A 19,234-nucleotide genomic window follows, 5' to 3' on the forward strand; every position below is an offset into this window, starting at 1 on the left:
TTCCCCCCTTTTTTACCATTTGCCATCACTGGCAAGTCAAAAATATGACTGTGTTTTTTCTTAGAAATGTGATAACTGAGCACATTTCCCAGTTAAAATGTGTCACAAAAATGAGATGCTAGTCTCCATTTGTATTCTCAGTTGGGGAACTATTTGGTACAGTATTCTATAGCAAAAAGAAGGCCTCATCAAGTAGTTCCATATCTGGGCTCAATACTAAGCAGGGTGGGATCTGGTTAGTATTTGGATGGAAGACCACCAGGGAACCCCAAGGCAGTAAGCTAAAAGCGAAGCTGGGGCGGGGGGGGGGGGGACGGACGGTGAAGAAAGCAGTGGTAAAATGCTTGTCTTCTGTTGCCAAGAAATCTGCATGGACCTCACCAAGAATCAGGCCTGACTTGGATGACCCTTTGCCTACCAAAATGAGGACAGGTAAATAGACAAGCTGTGGACTTCTTTCCCAGCAAAACTAGCGCAGTGGCAATCTAGAGAGGTTTTGAAGGGGAGGGGGACCAGCGTTGCTCAGTCGGGTGTCAACGACTGGAAAATCCGAAGACAGTGAACTTACTTGGGAGTGAAGCCCAGCTGCAATCGTGCCTGGCAGGTAGAAGGGCTGGAGTATCAATGAGTGGGCTGGGCATCATTGGGGGGCCCAAGGAGGTAATTCTCCCAGAAAATGCACCTCTTTTGTTTGCTTCTCCCCCACCCCCCGACCTTCCAAGGGCCTGACAGGTCACAACTGTTGCGGTCGTCTTAAGCGCGCTGTGTGGAAGCCGCGGGGCACGGCCCCCAAGGGAGCCGCTGCCTTTGGGCTTGCGCTAGAGACGGCTTCGCCAAGCGAGCGCTGCTCTCCTGCCTGTTCCCGAGGTCAAGGGCCGCGGATACGGCCGCGGGGGTGGGGGCCGGGGGTGGGGGTGTGGGGAAGAGCCGGCCCAAGAGAGCGCCCGTCTCCGGGTTGGTGAGTTCTTCCTCCGGCAGGCGGTTGCCCGTCACGCCCTCGCTGGCCTGCCCGCCCCGAGCGCTTACAGGAGACGTTTGGCGAAAGCGCTCGAAATTCCCTCCCTTCTCGCAGTCACCCGCCCGGGCACTTCTCATCTCAGCCCCTCCTCTGCAGATCCAGCCCTCTTTCCCCCCGGTGTTTAACTAACTCGGGACACTAGCGCAGGATCCATGCCTAATTAAATTAATTAGGGCTTCTTGTCAATCCTGGATTAATGGCCGAGAGAGCGCGCGCGCGAGAAATCCCGGCTGCCGGATCTGGAAAAGGGGCGAGGGGCGGGGTAGGGGGGACGGAGAACTTCTCCCTCTCTCCCTCGCTCTCCCCCCACCCCTCCCCCTCCCGCCTGGCTCTTTTTCTCTTTCGGCGGTGCGCCTGGACTGCTCCAGGAGAAGGGGGTTCATTCCCAGTACCAAAGGGGAGGCTATTTGCTCCAAACGAGGGGCAGGCTCTCCAAAGTATAAATAGTGGGGACTTCAATCGCGGGAGCCCAGACAGATCGGGACTCTTCGCGGGGAGAATTGTCAAAGACCGATTTTTACAAGCTTCGCCAGGGTTGGGAAACCTCCGCTCCCATTTAACGCTCCAGCCCCTCTGCGGCTTTTCTCTCCCTTCCCCACCCACCCTCCCCTCTTCATCTCCTCCCACTCCCCCTCCTCCTCCTCCTCCCGACCCCCTTGATGTGTTTATTGGGGGGCTTGGAGCAGCCAGAGGAGGCAAACGAGGGGGAGAAAAAAAGAGCCCACAGAAGCGCCTGCGATGGAAGAACTTACCGCTTTTGTTTCCAAGTCGTTTGATCAGAAAGTAAAAGAGAAGAAGGAGCTGATCACGTACAGGGAGGTGCTGGAAAGCGGACCCGTCAGGGGAGCTAAGGAGTCCGGAGGCTCCAGCGAGCCCAGCAGGGAGGAGAGCAGCAGCCCGGCGGCCCGGGGAGCTGGAGGAAGCGGCGGCGCGGGAGGGCGATCGCCGGTGCGAGAGCTGGACATGGGCGCCGTCGACCGGAACAGGGACGCGGGCACTCCTAAACTCAGCGAAGGTAGGAACCCCTTCTTTCGCTGCCGGCTCCTGCGGGGCAACTGGCTACCCTCGGGACCTCGCGGGAAAATCAGGGGGTGGCTGTCGGGGATGTGGGATAGTGGGGCCGGAGAGAGAGCAAAGGAAAGGGCGCGCCTAGCTGAAGGCGCGCGCGCGCGCGTGTGCTTGCGTTTGTGTGCTCGTGGGTTCGCTCGGAAAGCCCCGCCGAAAGAGGCGCGTTGGGTCCGGACCGGCAGCAGCTGCGAGGAAACTTGGCGAGAGAAAGGATGGAGTCGGGCGGCCGATCTTCGGTGCCCTCACTCACACTCCCCCAACTAGCATTGCAGAGCTCTGAGAACATTGAAAACTAACCCCAATGAAAAAGAAACCCAGCCCGGCCATCTCCCAGGCAGGTATGGTTCCAGATGGCCCGGGTTTTGCGGGGGGGGGGGGCGATTCTACCCGTGGATTTTTGTGGGGATCGGCTGTGGGTCCCTTTTTGACAGAGGTGAAATTAGAGGTGCTGGTTAGGTTGGATAATGGAGGTTTCCCTCCGGTACACGTTGTCTACCTGCTTGACTGTAAGGGGTTGTTTAGGGTTGTTCTGTAGTGAGAGGTTTTTCGAGGGGGGAGATCGGCAGGCATAATGCTCCAAAGTCTTTACCGCCAATGGGGGGGGGGGGGCTCCGATTACGCCTCATTACTTTTTTCAAAGCATTTGACTCCCACTGAAACAAACCGAACGACAGAATATGTCACGCTGGGGTCTATCTTTAGTTATTAAAATATTTACAGGTGAAAATTAATTCGTTTCCACTAAACGAACCTTCGATATTTGCAATGTAAACAAAGGCAGAATAAAATAAATTGACATATTAAAAAGGTGATCAGAAAGCTTTAAGTGTAGCTGTTATTAATGTGTGACTGGAAATATCAAGTATTGTGCACAATAGAAGTAGGAAAATTACATTTTATCTTTCCCAAAGTGCACTTTAAAAAGTGTTATTTCGAAAGACATGATTTATAATAGTTCCGATTCTACTTTTTGAAGCAGCACATTACAAATGAAACCTTTAATTATAACCAGCACTGAAATTCGAAGAGAGAAGGTTTCTTATGGCTTTATTTTCTGGAGCCCTTAACGATCAATCTGTTTTTCTGCTGAAAAGAAGAAAACCGGTCGGAGTCAAGGAAGAGAAATACACGAATCTAATGCTGGGCCATATACCTCCCCCTCTTTGCTTATCCAAAGAACTCTGTAACTTTCAAGCATATTTGAATATGTATGTGGTTTGAGTCAGAGGGTGCCATATTCGCGGGGGCGGGGGGGAAGAGGCGTTATTTCAACCCTTTTGTTTAACGAAAGTAGCTGCTTCCAGATCCGAACTGGATTGAAAACCTGAGCCGGAAATGATTTGCTAAACAAATTCCGAATAGATTAGAGAGGGACGCGCAACTGCAATAAACAAACTTCGGCGGGGCGGTGGACAAACTATCCAGGGAAGAGGGAGAACCCAGTCCTTGGATTAGGAAAGCCCTGCAGTGTGAATAGATAGCGTCGCTCGGCCAAGTATACGGAGAGTGAGAAAAGCCGGGCCTGGTATCCGAACTGAAGCGTTTGTCTGTGCGGGGAGGGCTGTAGGCGCGGAAAATGGAATTCGAGGGAAAGACTAAGACCGACTCTCTCGTTATAATTAACGGCAGCAGGCCTTTGTTGCAGGAATGTATAACCTTCCAAATTCCCTGCGTGGATCAATTTTCATTTGCATCCGGAATGAGGGGATAACTGGAGGAAGAGGAGGCAAATGGGGTGGGATGCATTTTAAGTATCAAAATAGGACCGAGTGGTTATTCCGATAATCTCGTCTTTTTCTGTGCCTCTTCGCAAAGGAAGCCAAGGATACTTTCAACTACCCCAGGTAGATCGTAGGGAGGTTAAAAAGCCGGATACGAGGAAGGGTCGCGTGTGGCCGATGCCGCCTTCCTCCCGCACCTGCCGCAAGGGTTTGTGAAACCCTCCGGCAGCCTTGGAAGGACAGGCGGATTGAGTAGCTTCCAACGGGCGTCGCAGCTGAGTCCCCTTTTCCGCCCCCTTTCAAAGGGCCGCCCCGTCTCAGAAGGGCCCCGGTACTGAGCTTGGAGTGTTGCTGGGGAAGGGGAGGCCAGGAAGAAATCTGTCTGGACCCGAATGACTATCCTCCCATCCCAACTTCGGCGACGGCCCGGGTTTTTTTAGTATAAATCTTTTTGTCTCCGAATCATTCCTCGGATCTTCTTCTCTTCTCAAATCCAAAGATCTTGCCTTCATGTACCTAAAACAAAAGTAGCTCTAGTCCGCTTACAGTCTTTCTAAATTCAGTTTTTCAACCCCTTTGGCCTCTGTTCTGCGGAGGGTTGGGGGTTGTTGCCAAAAGGACCTTCTTCGGATCCAGGTTTTCCGAAGGCGGCTTTAGACCGACGAGGTGGCTTCCTGAGGAACTCGAGGTGTTTTCCTAAGTATTCCTAAGAAAGAGTCTTAGAGGGAAGGAAAGTCCGATATGGGTGTGTGTGTTTGTGTGTGTATGTGTATCTTACTTGTGTGTAGTTCGATTGGAACCCTCGGGTGCAATTCTCTTAAATTTCTAAAGCACCAGGGACTTCCATCTAATGCCTCCAAGAAGGCTGGGATTGGGCTGCGCTGCAAGGGAGAAATCCTTCGCCGAGCTGTTTGGAAACAAGTCAGTTCAGTTTCTTCCCTAATAGAGTGTTAGGTGGCCCGCTGAAATCCATGGGACTAACCTAAGGTTTGGGGGGCTCGGAAGGAAAGCCCAGCCCGATCAGGACGCCAGTCCAGAGCTAGGCAAGCTCTTCCGCCTCGCCCATCGGGCGCCTTCGCCAGCGGAGTCCTCCAGCCGCGAAACCGTTAAGAGGGGTGACCTTTCCGCGTTCATTGATCCCTGATCCTCCCCCTCTCTCCCCTCCCCCTCGGCTTAAGGCAAAAAGACACGTGGGGGAGACCCTGCGATCAGAGCAGGCCCAGTGCTCCCGGGAGAAGGTCCGGCACGCGGCTCTGATCGCCTTTTCGCCTCGTCCCCAGTCTCGCCGGAGCTGAAAGAGCGCAAGGAGGATGCCAAAGCGATGGAAGACGAAGGGCAGACGAAAATCAAACAACGGCGGAGTCGCACTAATTTCACCTTGGAGCAGCTGAACGAGCTGGAACGGCTTTTTGACGAGACCCACTATCCGGACGCCTTCATGAGAGAGGAGCTCAGCCAGCGTCTGGGGCTGTCGGAAGCCCGGGTACAGGTGAGGCCCATCGCTTGCCGGGGCTGGGAAGGGGAAGGGAAAGGGGAAGGAGGTCCAAGAGCGACGCTTTCCTCGGACCAGCCGCTTCTGGACGCGGGGCTGGCGGTGATTTCCTCTGCAGTAGCCCGGAGCTGCAGAGCCAGTAGGGGTGAAATCCGGGACCGAAGGTGCCGTTGCCGGCGGACGTTCCTTTCGGATCCCGTCTGGATGATTTGTGCAGTGAAAGGAGAGGCCGCCCTTTCCCGGAGAGCCTTTGCTTGGCCAGGAGCGGGGATCCCTTCCGCCAGGAAGCAGCAGCCACCCGCAGGTGGTTGTGGATTCCCCGCGGAAGAAGCCCTGGTCATTCCAGCTGGAAAGGTTCCTGGAGGTGAACTCGTGTTTGCACTCTTTCAGCCTGCTCGAAAGACACTTTAGCTGGGAGGGAGATCGGCTGCCAGGATGGCTCGTCCGCTTAGCGTGATCTTTTTGGTTTCCAAAGGAAACGAAGGTAGCCGCGCTGGCCGTGAGTCAAATCCCCCACCCCTTCACACCATTCAGTCTTCATTCGGCACATAAGCGAACTCTCTGTCACGCACACCGGGCGCCTTCCAGATCTCCGGCCTCTTCTTTAAATCGGGAGTGGGGGACTTGATACTGAGTCCATGTAATCTGCCTGCCGCAGGCTTGATGGAGCGTGGGAGGAGACATTCAAATCAGGCTTTACCTGGCGTGGGATGGATTCAGGTTGCTCCCCCGACTGCCGGTGGAAGAACGTATTAAATGGTTTTGAAAACCTCCATTCTCTTGTCCTGCTGACAAGCCACCTTCTCCCCTTTCTGACCACTACTGTTATTGTTACCAAGGCTGGGTTGCTTAGACTGGGCTAATGGAATAAGCCACACTTGGCTGGAGTTGCACAAGATGCTGAGCCAAAGCAAAACAAACGATTGGGGGCAAGACACTGGTGCAAATGTGGCCACGAGGTTGCCTGCAGGAGAGTTGAAGATGGAGAAAGATGCGGAAACAAGCCAGGTTTCATCTTGGGCTGAGCTCCTAAATGCAGGCTAGGCTAAAATCACACTAGGTGAGTTGTGACTGAGTGTGTGAAAAGGACCAGCCATTGAGCAGTGTTAGTCCATTGTGTGACCTCAGGCAACTGGGTTAAATCAGTAAATGGCAGTTAAGTAAACCACAGTTTAGCTCATGCAAAGACAGCCATGGTGACTGGGGCTCAAATAAGATCTTCCTCATGGCTTTAGTTCTATAATTTCGGGTTTGAAATTATATCAATCTAATCTTTCCATCTGGAAAAATGTATTCAGTCATATAAAAATGTATACTAGACTAGATAGTATAGGCTATTTTAACACACACATACGCTCACACCGCACCCTTCCTTTGACTATCTTGGTTGAAAAGAAAAAAGAAAAAAAATGAAGGGTTGTATACTTGATAAGAAGGTCTAAAACAGGATATTGGGTGTCGTTAAAGTGTAAGTATTTACAGTTTCCTTCCTTCCTTCCTTCCTTCCTTCCTTCCTTCCTTCCTTCCTTCCTTCCTTCCTTCCTTCCTTCCTATATTAAAAACCCTGAGAAAGGTGAGTGGAAGGGAAGAGATACATGCTGGTTGGTTTAGAGGGTGAAAGGAGGTTTTTCGAAGAAGCTCTTTTGGAGATTCTGTTTTTCTTTTCCTGCACCTTCCAAATATTCCCAGGAGCTCCCTTGGGCCAAAGTTTTGTAAAGGTGGGAGCTCACTCCTTCCCTCTGGAGATGCTGGCAAGCCAAAGGCCAGACTCGTTTGTCCAGGATTGATGCTGTGATTCCCCAGGAAAACGGGAACCGTTCTTTGTGCAAACCCAAGGAGCCGTTTTAGGCCTTGAACATCTGCAGCTGCTTGCAGAGTAACTGATCCTTCCCCCTCCATCTTGGCGCGGCGTGGGCTGCCATCTGCACCAAACCAGGCTCCTCTTTTGAAAGGCTTTCTCTGCCTCTTGTAATCGGATCAAGGCAGAATCTGAACAGTCGTGTTGCAGCAAGGGTGGAAGAAAATCAAACAAGAGAAGGGCAGAGACACAGTGTTTTGTTTTTTCTTTAAGCTATAACCTAGAGAAAGTTGGGAAAAAAAGAGGAAAAAAAACCCCTCTCACCCCTTCTTACTCCTTTCTGGTTTTCCATTTGCCTGCATTTTTCTTTAGGCTGGCCACTTAAAACATACACACTCCCAAATATGGGTGCCTGTATTTTGACCAGTTATGTCTGAAAAGGAAAAAAAAAAGTGGGGGGAATTAAAGGCCGCTTGATTCCAGAATACAGAGGTCTCAACAAAAGAATAACTGGCGCTTGGTATAATCCGTAGAGAAGAACTTCCAGAGATTTGCATTGATTAGAGTCTGGATCCTTTCAAATGGCCCCAGAAAATGCCTGTGAGTTGGCTTTAAACGAGACCCACTATCCTGCCTGGTTCTCCTTGGCAGATGGCATGAAGAAGAGTTTGCAAGCTAGTGGGGAAAATTAGAAGCCGAAATCCTAACCTCCAGACCCCTTCCGGGTCAGGTTTGCTCAGAAGCAATGACCTTTGATGCTGGTGGGGCTTGCTCCTGAGTAAAGTTATTGAGGGGTGTCCTTTCTTGTCACTTTGCTGCTTCATATAGTTGCACAGGATCAGGCTGCTGGCTGTAGCGGCTACACGGATTTCTCTGGAAGCAAGTCAGATGGAACCTGCATCTAGGAATCGGGCAGGCTGGGCTCCTTTGCTGCTTTTGCTCGGTGGCTGCTGCCCCCAGGAAAAGCAAGCGGGAATGGTAGCTTTAGCCTGGAACCCTTGGCAGGATCTCTTGCTTGCAGCTTGCCCTGAAAACACAGTGGTGTCATTCACAGCCTGAGTGAGCCCCAAGTCCTAGGGTTGGCCTACATGCCCTTTCTTTGAAGCTAACAGGCAGTACCTTGAACTAAGGTTAGGCCCAGAGCATTTGGTTCATCTCAGTGGGTCGCATGGTGGGTTCTAGGTTTGCAGACATCAGCTCACTTTTTTCCAAACTCCAAACTCCACACTCACTTTTTTCCAAACCCTTTCAAAGAAAATCTCCAGTGAGATTCTCTTCCCCTTTGAAGGACAGCAGATTTTTGGTTGCTCACACATTCTTACACTCTCCCTTTATACAGTAAAGTCTAGAGTCTCCTTTTTGGGAGAGATGGGCAGTGATAGAAATTTGAAAAATAAATAAATATATATATGTGGAATCCAACCAGTTTAAAGTAGAACCCTCTAAAGAAATGAGGCAACTCACTCTGCCTGATCTTTTGCACCTTTAGTCAAATGCTAGTTCTTCTGAATTCAAAGGGTCTTAATAGTAACTTCTTTTGAACTCATTGGAGCATATGTGGGGGTGGCAGTGAGAGACTGAATATAGGATCAGGCAATCCAAATTTGTTATGCACTAAGGTACCAACTTTCTTCTCCTTCATGCTTTTAAAAGTTTTTCTCACTTTAATATAGTCAAAATTGTCACCTTGCCTGGTATGGAATTGTTTTCCCCATTCTCTATTTTTTTTCCTAATATGGGAACAAAAATGAGATTATCATAATAATGAGATGATTATTCCACTTCTGTATTGTACTCTAGTACCCAGAGAGAGAGAGCATTTCTCAGTTTCTTTATTATGACACTTATATGACACCCACCCTCCACCTCTAAGTTTGTAATTAAGTGCTTTGGTGTTTCATTTTTCTTGCAGAAAAAGCTGATCAATACTACTAGCTTTTAATGAGCTCATTCTTTTCTGAGTTTTTTTAAGTGTGTGTGTGTCTGTGTGTGTGACAGAGAGAGAGAGAGAGAGAGAGAGAGAGAGAGATGAGAGCCAGTTTGGTCTAGTGGTTAAGGCAACGGGGCTAGAAACTAGGAGTCTGTGCGTTCTAGTCCTGCCTTAGGCATGAAAGCCGGCTGGGTGACCTTGGGCCAGTCACTTTCTCTAGCAAATATCCAAACCCTTTGATCCAATTTCAGGCTTTCAGAGTTAGGTCAAATAGAGAAGTTCGGTAGGGATATTTTTGCAGAGATGAAACAGTGTAATGGCAGGAGAATCAGGAAAGGAGGATATTCTCTTTTGCTAAGCTGTGGGATGGGAAGGAGCTGGGAGACCCAGGTTCAGGCTTGTTGGGTTTTGATAACCCAAAGACCTGCCAATCAGGCCCTACTACAAATGCTATAGTCACTTATGTTGACTACACTGACATGTCCGTCTTGTTTTTTGGAACAGTACAGAACTAGTGTAAACAATGGGCACCTAAGGTCTCATCTTCTGGGACTGATCAGGTGGATGTGTATCTAGAAACATATTGCTATCATTACATATATCTGCATCTATATTTCTTGTATCCAACAACAAAATGTTTATTCCAAACACTGTATGCATCACAACTGAAATCATGCACATGGCTATCCAAAGTCCCTCTTCTTCCAAGATACTTCCATTTAGGTCCTACAGTGATCTAGTTGCACATTCCGAGCCTAGGAATTTGTTTTCATTAGGATAAACCCATCAGCTCAGGTCCCGTTTTTCCTGTTTTAGTCTCAAACTCTTTTTCTTACCACCAATAAATTTGGTGGGAAAAAAAACATGTTGTGGCTTCTATTGTTCAGCATTCCCTGAGGGTCAGTGCAGACCTTAACAGTGTAATGGCACCTGAAAGTCTTGAAGCACATTTATTATGGCACAAACAGTCTGATAAAGTAGTTTGTGATCCCTGAAAGCTTATGTCATTATAAAGTTGTTAGCCTTGAAAGCATCACAAGACTCTTTTACTTTGTTAAACTCTAGGGAATTTTTCATCCTCTTGGGGAGCAGCCCATGCATTCCTATTTCTTTTCTGCCCTCCCTGGTTTTAGAATCCAAAGAAAATTCCCTTTTGCTCCATCCAAGTGGGCTCCGTGCATGATAGCCCCATTTTTAATATTTGGTCATAGCATATGCATCTGAATCTCAGATTGGAACTTAACTAGCTTTCTCTGGAAGACTCCTTTTTAAAAATATAATCTGGTTATTCACCCAGCTGAATTCACCCCTTTTACTTCCTCTTGTATCCATATTTTGTGTAAAGAACCTGCTTAAGAGAATCACCAACAACATTTACTCAGAAATAAATCCAGTGGACTACAGTGGGATTTCCAGAAAACTGAGTGCAGGAAATTAACCTCAGTGTCTCACCGTTGAAAATCATGGGACGTACAGCAGACATCTGGGCACTTCTACTCAGAGACAGGTCTTACTGAACACAATAGGATCAATCCCCAGTGAATCTGTATTGGGTTACAGCATTAAAGTGCTTAACAAGCCTGAGCTGAAGCACATTTAACTCAGAAGGGAAGTAAGACCCATTGATTTTACAGAGGAAAATTTCAATCTATCAGCGTTTACTTGGGATAAATTTCTATTGAAGAATAGGGCTTGCTTCCAAATCATTGGAAATATTTTCTGCCACCTTCTATGCTTAAGATTCAAGCCTAAATTCAATTGAAATATGAAGAGAGGGTTAAAACTAGTTTTCATTTCAATTGGCTTTAGATTGTGATTTGTCGAGAAAGAGAGACTTATAAACATTGTGTGTGATTACAAACCAATTTATTGATACATTTTGCAATGTTCGTGCATGTGTGTGACAGAAATCTTTTATGGTACTATTTCTTAAATAAGTTACTAAAAGTCCTAAAATGTGTGACATGAATGATACAAATATTTGATAACTGGAAATGTCTGCAAATGGGATAACTTTCTCAAAAATGCACATCTAAATGGCTTTTCTACTCTAGACCAGCTAGACTGTTTAAATATAGAACAGGAACAACCCAAACTGAAGATGTTTCTTCTTAGGACAAGTAGAAGTGAGAACTGTGCTTTTCTAATTGTGAAGGTGCTTCTAGGACAATAGCAACAACTGACCTTTGACACATAGAATCTAGTTAATCCAAGGGGGAACCTCCATTCCTTCTATGAAACTAGGATATAGCTGGAGGCAGTTAGGTAGGCTCAGAAATATTTACTGGACTTCCAACACTTGCAAGGCAAGATGTTACAGCTGACTGATGACCCTTGTGCTGCAATCATATCCACACTTATTCAAAAAGTAATGCAGCTGTGTTTCCTGGGATTTACTGTTAGATCAGGGCAGCCTGAGGAGAGTCCAAACTTGGACAAATAATTGTACCAGGCACCCATAGGAGAGATCTGAAAGTTCTCTAGAGACCAGGTTTAGATGGAAAGGGGCTGGGAGTAGCAAACAGGAAGGGAAGAAGAATCTCTGTTTGCAAAATGCAGCTTTCCTGTAATAAACATGGCAACAGAGAGGTTGCTTAAAATATATAGTTGTGGCTTTATATTGACTTGTTTGCTTCTCTCCCTGTCTGTCTGCCCAGGTCTGGTTTCAGAACAGAAGAGCTAAATGCAGAAAGCAAGAAAACCAGCTACATAAAGGTACATATGTGAAATGGAACCAAGGGGGCTTCTGCCCTAGACATGCCTTTAATTTCTGAGCTCTTGGGCTTCTTCTAGCCTGGTTTGTGGGCTATCACTTTTAATGAGCTTTCCCAACATTGCAGTTTTGTGTATATTCACCAGCCTGAGTTCATGGGATACAACGGGACTTCCTTCAGTACAAAAGTACATAGGATGGTGCCATTTGGGACAGCATCGAAAGGAACAGGGAAGCGATTCCCAGCATTTTTTGCTCAGGACTGTGGGGATGGGGCAATCAGAAAAAGTCCTTTGTCCTGAACCTAAGCCCAAATGGCCCAAATGCAGGCACTAGCTCTTTTTAACTTAACATCTTCAAGTTCTGCCTCTCCCTCCCTGTTTTGGCTGGGAACCTCTGAGGATAAAGGTGAGCCTGCTTCACTTCAAGTGATTAATTGATTCAACCCTTGTTTGTTTCAGGGGTCCTCATTGGAGCAGCAAGCCAGTTTGAAGCTTGCCGAGTTGCCCCCTATGTGAATGTTGGTGCTTTGCGGATGCCTTTCCAGCAGGCAAGTAGAAGGGCCAGCCATGAGCATCCTTTGAGACCAAGGGGCCACCAGTAGCTCCCATCCTTTCCTGTTTGACCATTGGGTAGTTCTCCCCATCTTCCTCCTTGGAAACAGAAGCCCTGGACATTATTTTGCTGAAAACAAATGCCAGTAATATCCTTCTGCAGGGGGAAGGGAAATGTGTAGAGGGTGAGAATGAGTCTTTCTTGCATCTGTGGCAGATCTGCAGATCATCCCAACCAACTGCAAGACTGTATTGAAAACATGCACCATTTAATTGCCCTGCCAGTGTACTCAGGGTTGCTGCTGAAAGCTCTTGAAATGGAGAAAATGAGCGCTTTCCTCCTACTTTGATTTTGCTAGGACTCAGATCTCATGGCTGTAATCTCAAGAAACCAGGGGGCAGGATTGGAATATAGCAATCAGTGGTCTAGGAAGATGCCAAAGTTGTGAAGCCAAAGTTTGGCAAGTTCATTCAGGACATAAGCCTGAGATTCAGAGCAATTTTTATTCATACTACCTGGAGAAGACTACATTATGTGCTTGGTGAGGTTTTACTTGCAGATAACTATTGAAAGGCACCATCTCTGTGTGATCCAGGCATGTTTAATCAGGTATATGTCCTGTGTGTTTAATGTAATGAAGATCTAGTAAGGGCATTTAGGAAGGCAAGCCTTGATGCAGCCATTGACTGCCCACTCCAAAGAATTGAATTTTGCTATGGATGATGTTCACCACTGGATGCAGGGATAGGCACTGAGGCTATAAGCACTTATCTTAATTTTGATAGAATGATTCCTACAAGGTTAAATAAAAAAATCACAACTGACATAGCTTTACAAATAGAACGCTTCTGTTTTAAATAGTTTAATTTATATTCTTGCTGTCTACTGAAAATAGTATTTAGTGTGCTTTTTAAAAGCCCATATAATCTCTCTTTCTTGGAGATTCCCTTCTAAACAACGCATATTGTGGTGAATGTAGGCAAGCCTAACAACCCCGTTTATAAACATGTTTGACTGTTGCCCAGGCTGGTTGATCCTCTTAAGACACTGATTTCAGGGGCTTCTGTCTCTGAATTATGGCCATTACTTGGAAGTAACTTCAGCTGATTTCAGAGGGACTTCTAATGAATGTATTGGAAGTAGTGTGTTGGACCCATAAACCCAGGAAGTGGGGGAGTGTTGGCCACATTTTTAATGACTTGATTGTGTTCAGTCCAAGAGAAAGTTGTGCCCCTCAGGTTTGCTGCTACTAATGGTATTGTAAAAGTACTGTAGGTGGTACACACCCATTAAATATTTGTGGATAAATCACTCTTTTCAAACCTTAGTTCAGCCTTCCCCAATCTTGTACCCTTCAAATGTGATCGGACTACATTTCCCAGAATTCCCAATCAGCACAGGCAGCACAATCCTGGTGGGGATTCTACTAAATGTAGATCGAACAGACCTGTCAGCACAAAGTTAGGAAAGACAGCTGACCCTCAATATGCATGAAATTCAATGCATTTTAAAAAATTTTATTGAATATACATAGAGTTTGTCTTGCAGGACTTTTGTATAGGATAAAATGTTCTTAGATGTGACAAAAAGAAAAACTTTGCCTAAAGAAGGTGCCTAGTATCCATGACATCCATAACAACACAGCAAACCTCTTTAAAGCTTTGAATGGTCGCAGTTAGAGTCTATGTGTGATACTACTAAAAAATTCAGGCAGATGAAACAGTTATAGATATGTACAGCCTTTAGAGAACTGGGAAAAAAGACAAGATATAAAAGTATAGTGTTGGGTCTTGTTCCCACCTGCTTGATGTTCTTTAGGGTTGCAGTACTCAACTCAATTTAGGCAGCCTAAATCTTGCCATGGTATGTATGAGTAGGAATTAGTAGGACAGGTATATAATTTTCCTACCATATTAAACAAAAGTATTTTGAAAATGTAAAAAAATAAAACTGCCAAGAATTGGACACGATTGATTGGATAGCATCATCATTTTGAAAAACAAGTTCAGAATGGATGGGTGAAATTAAGTAAATCATAATGACAGAAATCAAGCACATTTATTAGAATCAGGAGCCTAAGGTTTAGTAGGTAGGAAAAAAATTAACTAAATTATAACCAATTTGCCATCATTCCTTATGGTTAGCTAACTAGTGCACATACCATTTGACAGCAGTCACAGGAATAAAACAGTAACAGTAAACCACCAACAGCTCTAAAGCAACATTTTGTGACTAGTATTTGCAATGGACATATATAAGCAGACAGGCTGGTCAATCAATGCAAGGTGCAGCAAGCCCATCAGCAGAAGAAACCAATCAATGAAGCAATGCACTTCTGAGTCCAACCAGTCAGTGTTCCTGTCCATCCTGTATCTTGGATAATAAGGAAGGATGACCCTCTGAAAATGTTTAAAGCTTTTATTAACCCCCCTCCCCCACAAAAAACCCACTAAACCATAATTAGTATGAAGCAAGGCCCAGGCATGTTTCTGTACTGCTCAGCCTTGAAACAAAAGAGCTGGTTCACACATACTAGACTAGGATAAAATGAAATTTGTGGTTAACATTGTTGCAGCATGTTGCATTAACCAGACTGTCACATAAAACTGCCACAGGATTAATTTGATTTGGTGTTACGTGGGCCAGCAATTGTGTTTTGTTAATGAGGGTTTGAGTTTAGCTTGATATGTTAAAGGAAAAATCCCACCACCACTATGCACAATTTTTAGGAATTAATCCATTGCCAGCAAGTGCTAAGGTGAGAATAAATAAATAGACTAAAGTAGCCTTTTCCTTGCAGTAGATCTGTTTAACCTCCTAGCCCTTTTGGTTCTGAAAGCTGAGCTTTTTTCCTCTCTCCCTGGCTTATCCTTGACTAGATGGTAGTCAGTCTGATTGATCGTTTGTTAAAGACTGTACTAGCTGTTCCTGTTATTAACTCTAGCTAGGAAGGACACTGTTTCCTTGGGACCTGTCTCAGAGTACTTAGGGCCTAAGCAAAGGCATTCTGCACAAACTCAGAGCAGCCTTGGCCTGCATAAGGATGTTACGTACCTATTTTGAGACTCAGCCAAGTACTGTGAGAGCACTTCTGTAACCTTGCCATATACTTCAGGTGCTCTTATCATGCTTTTCTGAATGTGATGACTTGGAGGAGTTATGGGTAGCTTGAACAGTTTGCTAAAACATTTGTTTTACTACATACAGCCAAGCTCAGAGTGTAAATGTAAAGCTGCAGTGTTAAAAGCATCTGCTTAGCAGCAAGCCCCATTAAATGCTGCCTCTAATACCTTCCAGCTTTAATTTGAGGCTGTACCAACACAACCTATGAATTTTATGCATATGCATATGCATTACTCAAAAGTAGGGCCTGCATTCAATGGGGCTTATTCCCAATGGAATGTATACAGGTTGGCTGCCTGATAGCTAATCCCAGGCAAGCTTGTGAACTGAAATTCAACTCCCCACCACCACCACACAATTTTTAGGAATTAATCCATTGCCAGCAAGTGCTAAATACAGCACTCTGCAAAACTTGCCCAGTGCTTCAGTTATAGAAGAAAAGGTGGAATTTAGGAAAGGCATTGATTTTTCTCATTTAAACCAGACCCTTTCCTCTTGTACTCTTACTCTTTCCGAAACCCGGGGGTGGTGGTGGTGGCAATAGAGAGGAACACTCCCTCCCTCTCTCTATGTGAAGCACAGGTCACACAGTGCCATAATGTCATTTGTTTGGCCTTGGCTTTCCATGCTGTGTGAACCTTGGCCCTGTAATTTGTAAACAGGGCTTAATGAGGTGGCAGCCTGGTTTGTACATCATACTGACCCATGGTTTAATAAACAAACACTCACCTGACTGGGTTCACCCATGCTAACCCATAAGCTAGCTCTTTTGATGGAGCTGAAGGTCCCTGTTCGCCCAGGAACAAGGCCCACGAAGTCGGCGAACTTCCCCCTCCTCCCACAGATCCCCAGGGAAGTGGGCGCGCGCGCTGGAGGGCGAAGGCGGGGGAGATGGCTGGGCGGTCCGTTAATGCTCTTGTCTCTCTCCATTCTCGTTACACCTTTTAGGATAGTCATTGCAACGTGACGCCCTTGTCCTTTCAGGTGCAGGCGCAGCTGCAGCTGGACAGCGCCGTGGCGCACGCGCACCACCACCTCCACCCGCACCTGGCCGCGCACGCGCCCTACATGATGTTCCCGGCCCCGCCCTTCGGCCTTCCCTTGGCCACCCTGGCGGCGGAGTCGGCCTCGGCCGCTTCGGTGGTGGCCGCGGCCGCGGCGGCCAAGACCACCAGCAAGAACTCCAGCATCGCGGACCTCAGACTCAAAGCCAAAAAGCACGCGGCTGCGCTGGGCCTGTGACTCTTCGGCCCCGAGGGGCGCGTGGCGATCCCACCGCAGGCAGCGCGGGGCCCGGGAGAGGCTCTCCGGAGAGAGACCCCGCCACCCTCCCGCGCTCCGCCTTCAGCAGAGACCGACCTTGGCGCCGCCGGAGCGAGGCTTTGGGGAGGGCCGAGCCGCGGGGGCCTGCGCGCCTTCCAAGGTGAAGGACTCCGCAAGGGCAGTCTCCACCCGCCGAGCCCCGTCCGGGGGCCGCCGGTCCGACCCGGGGGTGGGGCGAGGAGAGCCCTCCGACGAAATCGCTCGCTTCTTTGACAGACGGAGTTGGGGCAAACTTCTGCTACTGCTGATAAACGAGACGGCGACAGACAACCCACTCCTAAACTGGAGGGAAGAGCGAGACTTATTTAAAGAGTTAGAAGAACTAGACACGCAGCTGGGAAGTTCACAGGTTTTGAAACTGACCCTTTTCCTGCGAAGTTCACTTTAATGCGAGAAAGTTGATAAGAGAGGCGGGCCTCCTTTCACGTTGCATCTGATACTTGAGCTTGAACAGCTACAGACTAGAAGTGGAGATGAAAAGGAAAGAAGAATTTAAAAATGCGGGAGGGGGAGGAAGGGAGGAGAATAAAGGGGAGAAAGTCGAACGCGATTCTTTCTCTTCCCGTTTCCAACGCAAAACTGGTCGGAATATTTTGCTAGGACTGTTCCGGGTCTGCATGGGGTTCGGTTATTTTTACTTCTTGGCGTCCCTTCGAATCATTAGCATCACACCTTAAATCTTGGAGAACAAAGTCCGTCAGTGAAACAAGCTCGCCGCGCTGGGCTAAGGAGTTAAGAGAGGTCGAGAGGGAGACCTCGCAAGGCAATGCAGGGAAGGGGCTGCTCGGTTGTCGCCCCCGATCCCATCGAAATCAATGGGCCCATGTGTTAGAAACGCCCGATTAGTATTCCAGCCGTGGTCGCTTAAGACTCCACTCCTCTGGCCTTTTAGTTGAGGATAAATTGGGGGTGTCCTCAGAATATGGTCAAGAAAGTCAAGATGGCGGCCGCGACGGTGCGATCGAAGCCCCGCCTGCTTTCTACGTAAGTCGCCATCTTGACTCTTTTGACCATATCCTGCAGACACCCCTGCGATACGTTTAATTGTTAACTTATTTTCCAAAAGGCATGACAAGGATCAGTGGGTTCTTGGATGCTCCTTGCCCCGAACCTCCTCTTTTCGGGTCAAACATCCAGCCTCCTTCAAGAATCCTGGGAAAGGGAAGTTCTAATAAAGCCGTGACTGTGCTCTAGATTTCGGATTCCCAGCCCCACGCCACGGCTGTCTACATTTTCACAACCTCTCATTTAGTTCAACAGGATCCGTGGCCAATAGGTCTCATCCCATTGATTTCAATGGGATTTTAATGTGACTTGTTTCCCGGATGAGGCTTGTTCGGCTGTCGGATTTCTAGTAACCTTGGGTGTCTTCCTCCCGCCCCTTCTCTCTTCACGGTACAGACGGAAGGGCATCACGGCCATCCATAAGTCCACTTCTAATAATGGCAGGGGGTATGAAGTATATTTTTTAAAAGAAAGATACTGGTGCACAAAAGCATTTATTTCGGCGATAGTAAATAACTGGTGAGTTGAGTGTTCCGTCAAACCTCTCGATCCTCCCCCATAAAGGTGCATCCATTCCCGTAACCTTGTGGTGGTACATAATCTATATCTATGTATTTTCTTTCTTTGCCGAAAAAAGATAAATATATATATATATATATATATAGCGGTAATCTGAGGGACCGCGAGGTAGGTGGTCCGTCCCTTCGCTGAAAGCCAGAGCTGCGCGCTCAGTTTTGCCAAGAAAATGAAACCGGGAGGGAAGAGAAATCTCTTTGCCAGTTGAACTCTGCTAGGAACAGAGCTTTGTAATTATTTGTTCTCCATGAAAACAAAACAAATTATTTATATTGACCGTATTTTTTCTAGAGTATTTTAAGTTATTAAGGAGGGGGAAAAGAAAGTGGCCAAGAAGAAAGAAACGCTGTTCTTTCGTTTCCGTGTTGTCGGCACGAGAGTTTGTTCCACTCAGGTTTGCTTCGCTATTATTTGTTCATTGTCGACGTCACAGTTTTCAATAAGTGCCAAGTTATGAATTAAGACACTTTGCAATCTATTGAATGAAAAAAAATGAGAAAGAGTAAAATTTTAATTGACAGTTTCGCACAACTTCTGTTCCTGATCCTATTAAATCAGTAGTGCCATTCTACCTTTTCATATTTATTTTTCCCCTTCTTTTATCTTCCTGGGATTCCTGCTTTCTGTGCGTTTAAGTTCTCAGGTATTACTTACATACTTCCTGCATACTTTAAAGGGCAACCAAATCTGTCAAACAGCAACAGTGAGATCGGGCCTTCATCCTCACCTGTCTTATATTGCTTGCTTTCAAAACCTGGCTTTGTTCTCTTTGGTTGCGGTTTTTTAGTTAGTGATAGAAACAGTCTATGCTATTTTACAGCAGGGATCAAAGATTCATCCTATAAGTCTCCACTCCAGGAAATAAATCCATTGATTTCTTCCTAATAATTGTGCTTAGGATCGTAACTGTAG

At 46.9% G+C, this 19,234-nt stretch overlaps 1 protein-coding gene across 3 annotated transcripts; it reads left to right on the plus strand.

Annotated features, from left to right (window-relative positions):
• The first annotated feature begins 1,756 nt into the window (after positions 1–1,756).
• On the plus strand, positions 1,757–17,702 carry SHOX2 (SHOX homeobox 2). Of its 3 annotated transcripts, none has more exons than XM_063307876.1 (5): positions 1,757–2,051; positions 5,007–5,296; positions 11,685–11,742; positions 12,202–12,290; positions 16,367–17,702. In XM_063307876.1, the coding sequence occupies exons 1-5, from the start codon at positions 1,757–1,759 to the stop codon at positions 16,658–16,660; spliced, it is 1,026 nt and encodes a 341-aa protein (XP_063163946.1). In that variant the 3' UTR covers positions 16,661–17,702. The 3 variants fall into 3 exon arrangements, with proteins under 3 accessions (XP_063163946.1, XP_063163947.1, XP_063163948.1); XM_063307877.1 differs by having other exon boundaries at positions 1,757–2,033; positions 5,088–5,296; XM_063307878.1 differs by having other exon boundaries at positions 1,757–2,033; positions 5,088–5,296; positions 16,403–17,702.
• Positions 17,703–19,234: the final 1,532 nt, after the last annotated feature.

This window comes from Candoia aspera, chromosome 6 (assembly GCF_035149785.1).
Source record: "Candoia aspera isolate rCanAsp1 chromosome 6, rCanAsp1.hap2, whole genome shotgun sequence".
Lineage (NCBI taxonomy): Eukaryota > Metazoa > Chordata > Lepidosauria > Squamata > Boidae > Candoia > Candoia aspera.